General features: G+C 37.8%; 1 protein-coding gene across 4 annotated transcripts in view; it reads left to right on the forward strand.

Annotated features, from left to right (window-relative positions):
• The window catches only part of LOC131221378 (uncharacterized), a 125,735-nt gene extending 117,999 nt beyond the window's left edge, over nt 1-7,736 (forward strand). For 2 of the 4 annotated variants that reach the window (XM_058216632.1, XM_058216628.1), the window contains 2 exons: nt 6,854-6,932; nt 7,454-7,736. In XM_058216632.1, coding sequence (XP_058072615.1) covers nt 6,854-6,903 — 50 coding nt within the window. In that variant the 3' untranslated portion in view covers nt 6,904-6,932; nt 7,454-7,736. The remainder of the gene's footprint in view (nt 1-6,853; nt 6,933-7,453) is intronic. The other 2 variants (XM_058216631.1, XM_058216630.1) reach the window with 2 other exon arrangements.
• Nucleotides 7,737-13,234: the final 5,498 nt, after the last annotated feature.

The raw sequence follows: 13,234 nt of genomic DNA on the forward strand, positions 1-13,234 counted from the left end.
GAAAACACAGTAGGAAGGAAAGAACGAGACAAAAAAAAATTCAGAAATTTTGTCAGTTTAGTAACAAATAAAAGACTAAAAGGGAATTTGGGGGCATACAAGAGAAAAGACTATGATACAGATGTGTTTGGTTAAGCAGTACCCAATCCTACAATAGTAGACGGGGTGTCATCCATCAAAGTAACAAATATATTTGACGAGATACAATCAAGGGAAGAAAAAGAGCTTCGATTATCAGAAATATCATCTGATGCCCCAGAGTCAAATGACCTAGGGAGAAGAAAGAGATGACAAGAGGCACACTTGTTTGATCCAAAGTGGTTGTAAGGGTGGAAGGAACATTATTGGATATGTAGCCATTAGATGAGAGAAATTACACACATATTTGTAAATATCCAAACATTTATCAGTGGATTTGCTTGAAACAGCAGATCGACTAAGAGTAGGTTGCCAAATGTGTTTCATTAAGTTGCATGATCCATTTTGTTTCTCAAGGATCTCTCCATCTCCACCACCATATTGTGCTCTGAGGTGTGCACCAAACTCCGTGTATGGTCACCAATTCATGGGCATCATGGGGTTTGGTTTAGATTGATTCATGGCAAGATATTTCATAATGGTACTGGTGGCCGTAACAGCCACCGCTATTATCAATACAGTATGGGTCGTAACGACTATACCTTTTCTTTTTTCAAAAGAAGTAAAAACCCCGTTTTGGCCCCTTAACAGGCAGTTACAAGCCCTTTTTTTATTTTTTCCTGTTATGGTTGTTACAGCCCCATAACGTGTAACGGCTACAACCATTACTGCTATGTAACGATCGTTATGGCTATTGCATAAAATGGGCATCACGGGGTTTGGATTTGAGATGTGATCGTAGCCTTTCATAGGCATATGTTGCCTGAACCAGCGAACCTACATCAACCAGTTGATTTGACATGACACCCAGTTCTAGGTTGTGTTTATTGTCAAGCACCACCTCTGCTGTCATCACTTCCATTTTACAGTGTTCTCGAGATGACACTTGATCTTTCCTTTTTTATTCATCGCTTTTTTCTTATTAGGTCATTGTTATGAGTTATGAATGTAGTTTACTCACATGTTGTGTGGTGTTAGACGTCATTGTGAGTGTAGTCATCTCAACTATTGTGGTGTAGTCCTCTCGACCATTGTGGTGTAGTTTACTCACCTGTTGTTCAGTGTTATATGTGTGTATTTGAGAGGATTTTGCATGTGAATGGACATTAAGTTGCTCAATGGTTTTCAAATTTGGATGGCTTGCTATTTGAAGAGAAGATTCAATGGATGATGAAAGTTCAATCAACCGACAAGCAACACTTGAAGATCATGTATTCAAACATGGTCTATATGAAGGGGGAGTGGTGGTGACATGTTGATTGTCATTGTCGTCTTTGTATATGTTCCAAGCTGGGCATGATTAGTTTTCATGCTTTAGCTTGAGAGGGGGCGTTAGAGTATATGATACATATATACAACCAGTTTTTTCAATGTCTTGCGATATTGCCGATATATCCAACAATATATCGGTTTTCCCAACAGGGTGATACAAAACCTAGCTTTAATATCCAATTTTCATATTGTGCAATATGCAAGGTGTCCCGTATCGGTATCGGTTGGCGTAATGGTGACCTCCAAAACCGATACGGATATGGGGCGTAACGGTGATACGGGGGCGTAACGGCCCGTAACGGCGCAAAATTTTTTTTTTGCCAAAAAAATATGAAAAAATATGGATTAAATCCGGAATATTCTAAGCATTCCAAATATGCATTCATTTATAAATTGGAACATGTTTATGGTGGTGTAACGGTCCATTCTTTAGTGAGAAGTTGTATCGGACTGTCTGATGAATTTATGAACCAGATAACCTGAATTTGACTACAAAATTCATATATTTAATTTTCTAACTATCTACTATCAATGATAGATATATTAGAATGAATGTAATATGAAAATATCTTACATTTAGGTGTTTGCAATTATTTTTGAGGGCCAAAATTCATGCGTAAATAGAAAAAAAATATAAAATGGCACCCCAAATATGTAAAATGCACATTAACATGTTCTACTATGATTAACACATCATATGACATCATTAAAACAGCAAAAGAATCATTAAAAAATGATTTTTCGAATTTTCAAAAAAAGGGCCGAAATAAATGCGTAAATAGAAAAAAATAAAAATAAAAATATAAAATGGCACCCCAAATATGTAAAATGCACATTAACATGTTCTACTATGATTAACACATCATATGGCATCATTAAAACAGCAAAAGAATCATTAAAAAATGATTTTTCGAATTTTCAAAAAAAGGGCCGAAATAAATGCGTAAATAGAAAAAAATATAAAAAAAATATAAAATGGCACCCCAAATCTGTAAAATGCATATTAACATGTTCTACTATGATTAACACATCATATGGCATCATTAAAACAGCAAAAGAATCATTAAAAAATGATTTTTTGAATTTTCAAAAAAAGGGCCGAAATAAATGCGTAAATAGAAAAAAATATAAAAAATATATAAAATGGAACCCCAAATCTGTAAAATGCACATTAACATGTTCTACTATGATTAACACATCATATGACATCATTAAAACAGCAAAAGAATCATTTAAAAATGGTTTTTCGAATTTTCAAAAAAAGGGCCAAAATAAATGCGTAAGTAGAAAAAAATATAAAATGGCACCCCAAATCTGTAAAATGCACATTAACATGTTCTACTATGATTAATACATCAAATGGCATGATTAAAACAGCAAAACAACCATTAAAAATTGATTTTTCGAATTTTAAAAAAAGGGGCCAAAATTCATGCGTAAATAGAAAAAAAATTAAAAAATTATTAAATGGCACCCCAAATTTGTAAAATGCACATTAACATGTTCTACTATGATTAACACATCATATGACATGATTAAAACAGCAAAATATATTAAAAAAAGTATAAATACCTATTTTTGACGAATTTTTGAAAAATGGCCCACCGGGCTTTGATTCAAAAAAATTTATAATATAATGTGTTTTTCTATCAAATACCTAGCTAAGGTTGGTCGAAATTAGTAGTAGAGGGAGTTAGAAATAGTTTGGAAGCAAGAGGTTTCAAAAAAACAGCAAAAACAGAGCTAAAAAAAAAAAAGTTACTGTTTCGGGCCCGTAACGGCCCGTTACGCCCCGTAACGGCCCGTATCGGCCGATCGGGTACAAAAAATCGAATCGGCCGTTTCGCACCGTTACCGTTACGTATCGGCCGATACGGCCGATACGTAACCGATTTGGCATACCATGGCAATATGTCACACGATATTGCAATATATCGTGGATATTGCGATATCTTGCGATATATCCACACTCCTTTATAATTTTTAATCTATTTTGCAATATATCAATATCAAGTGTGATATTGAAAGGAATAAAACCGACATTGTTTTGTCTAGAAAATCTTCAAATATTCACAAAAATCGATTTTCTTTTGCAATAAATAAATAAATTTTCTTAGTGTATTTAAAGGTGATTTCGACTGGTCCACTTTCGTTTGTTAGAAGAAAGCCTTCGAATTTTTTTCAAAATCACGATTGAAAGCTTCTTATGGTTGGGTTCTAAAAGGTGTGTATTTTTTTTAGTTTTAATTTGTTCTTTTCTACTTTATATGTTGTAAATAACGTCAAATGGTAATAAATCTATGATTCATCATGTTTCGCATGAAAATTTAGAGATTTGGAGCTTCGATTTCAAGATTTGGGGGAAATGGGCCGAGTTAAATTTTTTTTAATAAAAAAAAATCATTTTTTTTTCCCAAATCGGTTGCAATCTTAGTGTTCAAAAACAAAATCAAACATGTACATAACTTGAACTACATATTCTTGGCAATGTGGGGATTTTTTAGAAAAAAAAAAAAAAATTTCAAAATCCACGAGCATATTTCTTGTTTGCTACTTCTTTTGCTTTTGAATGTAACGCTTGTGTTTCCATACTTGTCTTCTTATATTTACAAATTTTATGAATTGACTTTAACTATAGTTGCATTAGTTTAGTTAGACGGTGCATAGATTCAGACCCCATACAAAGGAAACTTATTATGTGCACTTTTTTTTTTTTTTTTTTTTTTTTTTTTTTTTTTTTTTATTTTAAAAAAAAATGTAAGTGTATATTAGTGTCTTTTTGAACAATCCCTGAAGTTTCGTTGAAAAGATCTATTTGCCAATGTTTCCCCATTGTTTCTCAACAACAACGATAAATTATGCGATACAACCAATATGTATCCCATATCCCAACGGTGCGATACATTACGCTATAACAATACGGAAAACATTAAATATAGCTAGACATAGCTATACATGAGCCGAACCAAGTCGAGCTTGGCCTAGCTCAGCTCGGCCAACATGCTACCTCAGCTCGAACTTGGCTCGACTCGGTCCTCGAGCCTGACTGGCCAGCTCGTCTCGGCTCGGTTAGCAGCTCAAGCCAGCTCGAGCCGAGCTTGAGCTCGATCTTTCAAGCCAAGTTCGAGTTTGACCCTACAAGTTGAGTTCGAGTTTAAATTTTAGGATTTTTAATGGATATATATATATATATATATATATAAGTTTTTTAAATGTAAATATTTACAAAGTATTTATATTAAGTGAATCCTAAAAAATCAGCTTGACTCGGCTCGAACCCAATTTCGAGCCGAGTTGAATCGAGCTTTTCCGAGTCAAGTCAAGCGAGTTAACCGAGCTAACTTTGTTTGTATACAGCTCTAGCTAGACATACTATAGGTGGCTATATGGATCGATTCATACATAAATGTTAAGATCCCCTATAGATCGTCCACCTCTTCTACATATTCTCTGCATTTTCAAGGATTAAACAAAACAATATTTTCACCATGTAGTCTCTTGAGAAATAACAGCCTCATTTTTAGTTACTCATGCCTACTTGTACAAATGTATAGTTTCTACTTCACGAGATCTCTCAAACTCTTGATAATAGGATTACTTATTGCATATTAATGATGCAAGGGTGTATGTAATATTGTCTTAAATGCCTCATTTTTAGTTACTCATCATATTTTCACCATGCCTACTTGAACAAATGTATAGTTTCTACTTCACGAGATCTCTCAAACTCTTGATAATAGGATTACTTATTGCATATTAATGATGCAAGGGTGTATGTAATATTGTCTTAAATGCAATGCAGACTATGGGCTATAGTCTCGGCTGGACAGATCCACCTTGATTGCCCACTTGCCGTGCATAGACTAATTGATCAGAGTTTTTTATGGGCAATATTCAATTATATCGACAAGCCACGGAGCATACGCTCAAATCGATTAGGTGCATAATGCTATGCGATGCAATGTTAATGGATGTGGTAATCAATGGAGTTGAGAAAGGACAAAATGTTACACAGTGCTAATGTAAGAGTTGGTGAAGTTGATTTCATTAAATCTCTCACAATTGCTCTCTATACTTCCAGATTTAGATTTAGATTTTTTTCTAGTTGCTTTCAGAATTACTCACGATATTAGTCCATGTGGATTCGACCTCGGTCTCACCGAGATTATTACTTCATTGCAACCCTACACTTGGGGTTGTGAACACCACCCACCCCGAGTGTGCCCCTGCATCCCACAGGCGACCCCACTCGAGCCCAGTTTGAAAATGCCCCTTCATTAATCGCCCCCGGTGAGGAGTCTCGAACACGATATATATATATATATATATATATATATATATATATATATATATATAAAATATTTACAAAGTATTTATATTAAGTGAACCCTAAAAAATCAGCTCGACTCGGCTCGAACCCAATTTCGAGCCGAGTTGAATCGAGCTTTTCCGAGTCAAGTCGAGCGAGTTAACCGAGCTAACTTTGTTCGTATACAGCTCTAGCTAGACATACTATAGGTGGCTATATGGATCAATTCATACATAAATGTTAAGATCCCCTATAGATCGTCCACCTCTTCTACATATTCTCTGCATTTTCAAGGATTAGACAGAACAATATTTTCACCATGTAGTCTCTTGAGAAATAACAGCCTCATTTTTAGTTACTCATCAGGCCTAGAAATAAAATTGCTTCTCACTAATATCCTTTCGTTCCTCAACCAAGTTTCTTTATATGAGTAGCTTTTCCCTCTAGATACTCCTAAAGCTTCTTTTGCCACTTCCGTAATGCACCAAGCCATCTCGTTTAACATTAACTTCTTCCTCAACATTCCATGTTCCTTATTACACCAATTTATTACTACATAACACTGCTTCCTCTCCTTTTAAATTCCACCACCTCATTTTTGGATAGCCATTAACTTCACTCCCTCTTCCATCTCTTATTTTTAAATGGAAAAGTACAGAGATAAGAGGAGAAATCTACACTGGTTATATAAATTTTGAGAAAACACACCCATGCATCCACCCGCACTGGTTATGTGATTGGGTGATGAGGGGAAAAGCTGTTCCAGGAAGATATATTGACATCATTAAAGAAAGCTACAAGGGTTTTGTTAGAATAGGGACAATGACTTGCGGTGGGACTGGTGATGTACTACTAGCAATTCTTCTCCATGGGTTCAGCATTAAATGCTTACATTTTCGCACTTGTTATAGATGGATAACTGCTAACATGAAGGTTGGGATAAGGCGTAGATGTGATGATGATGCCTAGGATGAGGTCGCTCGGTCTTCTTCTCCTTCTATTTTTCTTCTGTTTTGTGTTGACTTAATTAACTATGACTTTATTAACTATATATCTTGGGCTTGGAGATGGTGCCCATTTGGCAGAAACATCCTTTTTGATAAAACATGTTTCTGCATTTCCTCGTTGTTGCAGGTCCACCCTTTCATGACTTTTCCTATTCAGACATCCTCCCCAGCAGATGAAGGCTCCCCATTGTAAAGACACTGTAGAGGTACGTTCAAATACTCTAATCCACTTGTTGGAATCGACAAGATGGAGACATCGTAAGGTCCTGATGCATTAAGATATGTCCTGGTGCCCTCACTTGGTAAAAGTGGAGATCTGTTGTTAGGTGATCCAGACTGTTGATCTGATGGCACCCACTGTGGATGGTGGACCACCACAAACCTTCCCAATTGGAAGATCTTATCCTTCCAATGTCAGGCCCTTTTTACTGGATTTTGCTGCAATTTCTTTTTTAGCCGCCTGTTGGTAAGACAAATGGAAGGGTTAGGATCACCAGACAGGATTGTTTAGCAAACCTGTCCAGAGTGGACCCATCGAGTTACTGGTTTGGATTACCTCACTGTAGGTCCACCTGCACTGACTTGCACATCAGGATTCACTCATGTTCTGATGCGTCAAGACCGTACAATTGTTGTATGGATATTAATGGGTTCCGGAATGTGCCATCATTATACCTCAGTTTGTTTTGTTTTTTTTTTTTTTTTTTTGTTTTGTTTTTTTTTTCAGTACTTTTTGGACAGGGTCCTATTATTGTGAACTGATCAAAGCATTCGGTACTGCAGCATAAATGGACCTTATTTAGCATTATCATTCAGCTGGAGAAAGAAAGTGATTTGAAGCAGCCTTCCAAACAACGGACTTTTCCACCTTTGGTTGTGGTTTGATGGCTTTTTATTTCCATCGTCCATGTAAGAGGGCCAAACATCCAGCAGTTAAGATTGACTGATGGGTGTGTTTCAATGGATGGACAATCTGGTAAGCCATGTTTATAGTGAGCTTGTCCGTTCATGACATATTTGTCTCCTTTCTTATTGATCTGCCTGATGCCATGCTCAGCTCCGTTATGAATAGGACTCCCATTTCTCTTTTTCCTGTCAGTTCATCCCAATCAAGTCTCTAGTTAAGGTTTTAACAATACATCCACAATACACTAATCACAATGCATGCATAGCATGGAAGTAAAATCTCTAGGATGTTATGGATGTAGGGCTCACCTTTTGTATATGACATTCAGCCCATCTGATTGGTCCACCGAATGCAGGTATTGATCTAATCATCAGGTGAGCCACATGAATTTTGAGGTTTTTGGATGGTGGACATTGTTTCTTATGCTGTGGCCCACCTGATGAGAGTCTACTTAATTTTTTGCCTGTCTAATCATCATTGTGGGGTGTACTTGTCAGAAAAGTGAGCCACACCCTAGCGAACAGTGGGGATGGAAATATGGACTATTGAAACCTTCTTGGGGCCCACCATGATCATTTTATGCTAGCCAACCTCTTCATAAGATAATACCCACGAGTTGTAAAGAAAACACATATCACAGCCTAATAAGGTTTCAATGGTGGGCGTTCAATGCCCCACTATTTCCTATGGTGCAGCCCACTTGTGCTTTAGATCTACCTCGTTTTTTGGCTCACATCCAAAAAATATCTAGCGAAACTAATAGATGGAGTGAATGCCACAAACACATTGGGTTGGGCCCCACAGAGCTTTGAGTTAAATGGAGCCCATGTAACAGGAGTTGTACGCAACTCGCAGCCAGTGGAAATGCTAAAAGCAATTCTGCTGGGAGAATGAAAAGGCGAACTGTGACAAAGTTTCCAACTTGGCACATAAGCGATGACAAAGTAAGATAACATTTAAGTTGGACATGCCGATAGTGGTCTAATTCGGACAGGTTGGTTCGGCTTGGGGGTTAAGCCCAACCCAAGGTATTCAATTCTCAATTCTAAAGAAATTTGGGTTCGATCAATTAACTCCTACAACTAATGAACTAACACCAAGTTAAATATCTAACCATCTTATAACTTAAATTTTTGAGGGGGGAGGCTAAAGCAGTGTTTAACCACATGAAAAGCCCGACTTTCTCACATGTTCGTACAATCAGACGTGTGCCTGCGTGTGAATGGCGGGGCTGAATGTGTGTGGAGGTAGCAAACCTCCACGAAACTTGTAGCTGCTTTTGAATCTAACCATGAGTTTGTCGTGAAGATCATAGGTCTTGTGTGCAGGTCCTATTCCTTTACTTCCCTCTCTTTTTCCTAGTTATATTCGTCTGATATATGGTCTGGGATTTCATGATTAATCTCAGGACCTGTTTGGTTGCAAGCAAAGTTGTGTTATAGACAAAACTGTTTAAGTCAAGCCGTCTTGGATAGGCAATCTGAGTTATGTAGTTATTCTGTTTCTTGTTTGTCAAATACTCTAAAACAAGGAATAAAGATGGTCAACTCCCTACAGTGGTAGTAAAGATGGACGGTACATGTGGCACACGTGGAGCTTGAGATGGGTGGGGATGCTTATACCGATCATGTGGGACCCACCTTGATTTGGCCTATTCATCATGTAGACCCACCAGCAATGTTCATTGTCCATCATGTGGGGCCCACCTTCAATGTCCACTGCCCATCTTGTGGAGTCCACCTTTAATGTAGACTATCCATCATCTGAACTCCACTTTTGATACCAGCCGTCCATCAAGCTGGCCCACCTTTGAAACGTACCGTCCATTATATGGAGAGATGAGAAAGAGAAAAGGGAGTGTAAAAAAAAATAAGTTAAAAAGTTAAAAAGCAAATATTTTATGTTGATGATTATGAGCTAATAAATTAATCTTAAAAAGGGCTTGCTAGATTAACTTAAAAAGTAACTTTTCTGTTATCATAGTAAAAAAAAGGAAAAAAGAGAGAAAAAAAAAGAGAGAGTTAATTATGAGGTAGTATCCAAATAGGCCCCTAGGAAGCTAATGCGGACTTAAAAGGTCAACATTAGTGGTTGAAGGTAGGGTGCTGTATTTAGCTGATTGAATGTCATCCTCAGGCCACGAATTGAAAGGGATAAAATTCTTCTACACTGATATTTAGAAATTATATGACCCGCCAATCAAGGATATGCACGTTATACTTCTGTTCTCAGTCTCTACAAGTGGGGACATGGGTCAGTGATCCAGACCATTGATCTGCTATTACCCGTTGTGAAGGACCATGTCCAAAATATCTCCTTCTTTAGGATATTCTTAAACATTAAATTTCTATTCTTGAAATGGATGGTTATATGTTGATGAACCCCAGATTGGTTTTTTTTCTTTTGCAAATTGAGAAAGTTTTTAGGAATTGTCTTACATATAGTTGATCACATCAGACATGGACCCCATCATCAAGGACCCGGTTTGGCTAGTGATACTGCCACCAGCCAGGTGGCTAGTGGTCGGTGCTATTTGGACTCCACCGTGATGTATGTGTTTTATCCACGCCATCCATACATTTTGAAAGATAATTTTAGGGCTTGATCCCAAAAATGAGGTAGATCTAAATATTAGGCAGACCACACTATGGTAAAACAGTAGTGATTTAATGTCCACCATTAAAAACCTCCTACGGACAACTTTAATGGTTATTTGACATCTAACCTGTTGATAAGGTCATACAGACTTGGCTGAAGGGAAAAAGTATATATCAGCTTGATCCAAAACTTTTGTGGCCCAATAAGTTTTTAATGGTGAGCGTTCAATCAACACTGTGCGGTCCACTAGAGATTTGGATCAAGCTCATTTTTGGTCTTATAACATAAAATGATCTGGAAGAATGGGTGAACGGCATGGATGAAACAAATACATCATGGTGGGGCCCACAGAGCACCGATCACTAGCCCTTGGTTAGTTGCAGGGTGCGTAGCCAATCCGTTTACCATCAATACTGACTGAAAGACAAGGATACTCTCCAAGGATTGATGACGATATGACGCGGAGAAATTCCACGGTTAGAATGAGTTTTGACAGTAGAAATTCTAATATTCTCCAGTGGAACGTTAGGAATGCAGGACATGATAAGTTAGTTGAGAGTCACATGGGACTGCTGAATGCTAAGACTTGATTACGTTGAAAATGTGGAATCTGTGACTGGATGGAGAAATCTCTCTCTCTCTCTCTCTCTCTCTCTCTCTCTCTCTCATAGCTGCAAGCACTGTTCTCTCTCCACTCTCTTTGATAGCTGCAAGCACTGTTTGAATGTCCCACTTATCAATGGGTGGTCCCCCTTCATACTTTCTAAAAGAGGATTTTCTTCAATGTGATCAAGTTTCACTTTATAATCTATGGAAAGTGACATTTTCTACAGTAAAAAGAACTTTTTTTTTTTTTTTTTCTTTTCTCCACAAGTGTTCTTGCCACCTTGGCCTTCACCTATTACCCATTTTCAAACCCTTTCCTCAAGGCTGGGATTTGGGGTTGGATCTATTCGTCCCTCTATCATCTTTAAAAAAACAAGGCCTCCTCATCCTCGATTTTCTTCCTGAGAACCTTCTCTTCAAAAATCAAAAAGATTTTCCAACTCATGACTCGTCTGGCAATCACTACCACATATGTTTTCTAGTTGGGTCCGGGTCCTCTGTTACCTGAAGTCAGCGAGTCGCTGACTCCAGCAATTTCATTGGTCCAGCTTATCAGACTGCCACGTAGGCAGATTTTTATTATATATATATATATATATAGGGGTGCACATTTAACTGGTGGAACCGTAGAACCGGACCGGAACCGACCAAATGGTCCGGTTTGGTCCGGTTCTAGAGTGCACCGGTTCCGGTTCCGGTTCCAAAAATCAAAGAACCGGTGACAACGGTTCGGTTCTCGGTTTGAGGGTATGTAGAACCGAACCGAACCGTGAACCGATCCGTAGAACCAAACCGTGGATCCGATCCGTAGAACTGAACCATGGAACTGAACCTTGAACCGAACCGATGTATTTTTGCATATCTTATAATTATTTTCTCTAGAATAATTATTTTCATAAATGTATTTTTGAACACCTTATACAACATCTAAACCATTCATCAAATGGACCACACCATGGATGGACATGGGCTTGCAATTGGGTTGGATTATAAAAAGCCAAGAACCGTGGAACCAATCCAGAACCGAACCGGTTTTAATGGTTCGGTTCCGGTTTGGTTCTAGGGTGCCAACGGTTCGGTTCTGGTTCCAAATTTTCTAGAACCGTTAGAAACGGTTCGGTTCCGGTTTCATCCCAAAACCGGACCAAACCGAACCGTGTGCACCCCTATATATATATAAAACGTTGTCTTCTATATTTCCTAACAGCGACCGCAGGCCTTTGACGGTGCTTTCCATTTCCATTTTTCAATCGGAGATTTTTTCTGAAATTTCTTATCCTATCAAAATTTTTGGATTCTAATTTCAAAATCCTTCCTATTTTACAAATGAAATTCGATCAAAGCTGCCATTAGAAGAAAACCCCCATTTTTTTTATTTTTATTTTATTTTTTTTTACGATTCATGGCCCCTCCTACCTCAATCTGTCTCGCCCATTTTTCTGCAATTGATTGACGACACGCTGCCCGCTGATAGCAGATCTCCACCCCATTGAAGTCTATTTCATTCATTCCTCCCTCAACGATTCACTCCATTTTTATTTTTATTTTTATACAGATTATTTAAATAACATAGATTTCTAATACCGTTTAGATTTCAATAGCATAAATTATTCCAAGAGCATAGATGACAAGAGCTCTCTGTGCGGGCCGGTGGTCAATGACGTGAGAGTGTGGGGTGTGTCTCAGGCTGCAAAGTTGTGGGAAGGGTTGGGTCATGGGCTTTTAAGGATGGTTTTGGCTATGGTTTTGGTTTTATAGCTCTTCCAAGTATGTAAAAAAAAAAAAAAAAAAAAAAAAAAAAGCTTATAACTTCTATCTATGATATGCTTTTGAGGGTTGAGTTTGGGGAGGATTATAGGTTACTGCTGTTCATCTGCAAACATGCAGTTCACTGATGAACACGATTTTTGACATGTGGGGCCCATGCTTTGGTGATTGGACTCACCATGGATGAGTGATGTTGCTGGAATCTCAAGGTAGTTAGAGATTTACAGCTATGGTTGACATTCAGTGGAGAAAAGGTGGAGTTTTGAAAGAGTTGGAATATTTAAATGTGGGAGATTGTTGATGCATCTCTATCCACATGGGGTCATCAAATCAATAGTTTGGATCATTGAACGATGGGCTCCATGTAAAAATCCTACACGTTAGCAAACCTTATTTTCAATTGATAATGAGGATCCTAATGATTCCCCCAACTTTGATTTGGTTTTGATTTTGGATAGAGTTGTAGGTTATCTTTTAAGGAGGGACTTTTTACATGATCTGTCACTTTTTTTATTTAGTTAAATTCTTATAGATATGATTTCAGGCCCATGCGGTAGTGTCCATTCCATTTCGTAGGATCCCGCGGTCCTCCCTGTCTAATTCTGGCGACCCGCTACCCGTAGATTACAT

Source organism: Magnolia sinica, chromosome 12 (assembly GCF_029962835.1).
Source record: "Magnolia sinica isolate HGM2019 chromosome 12, MsV1, whole genome shotgun sequence".
NCBI lineage: Eukaryota > Viridiplantae > Streptophyta > Magnoliopsida > Magnoliales > Magnoliaceae > Magnolia > Magnolia sinica.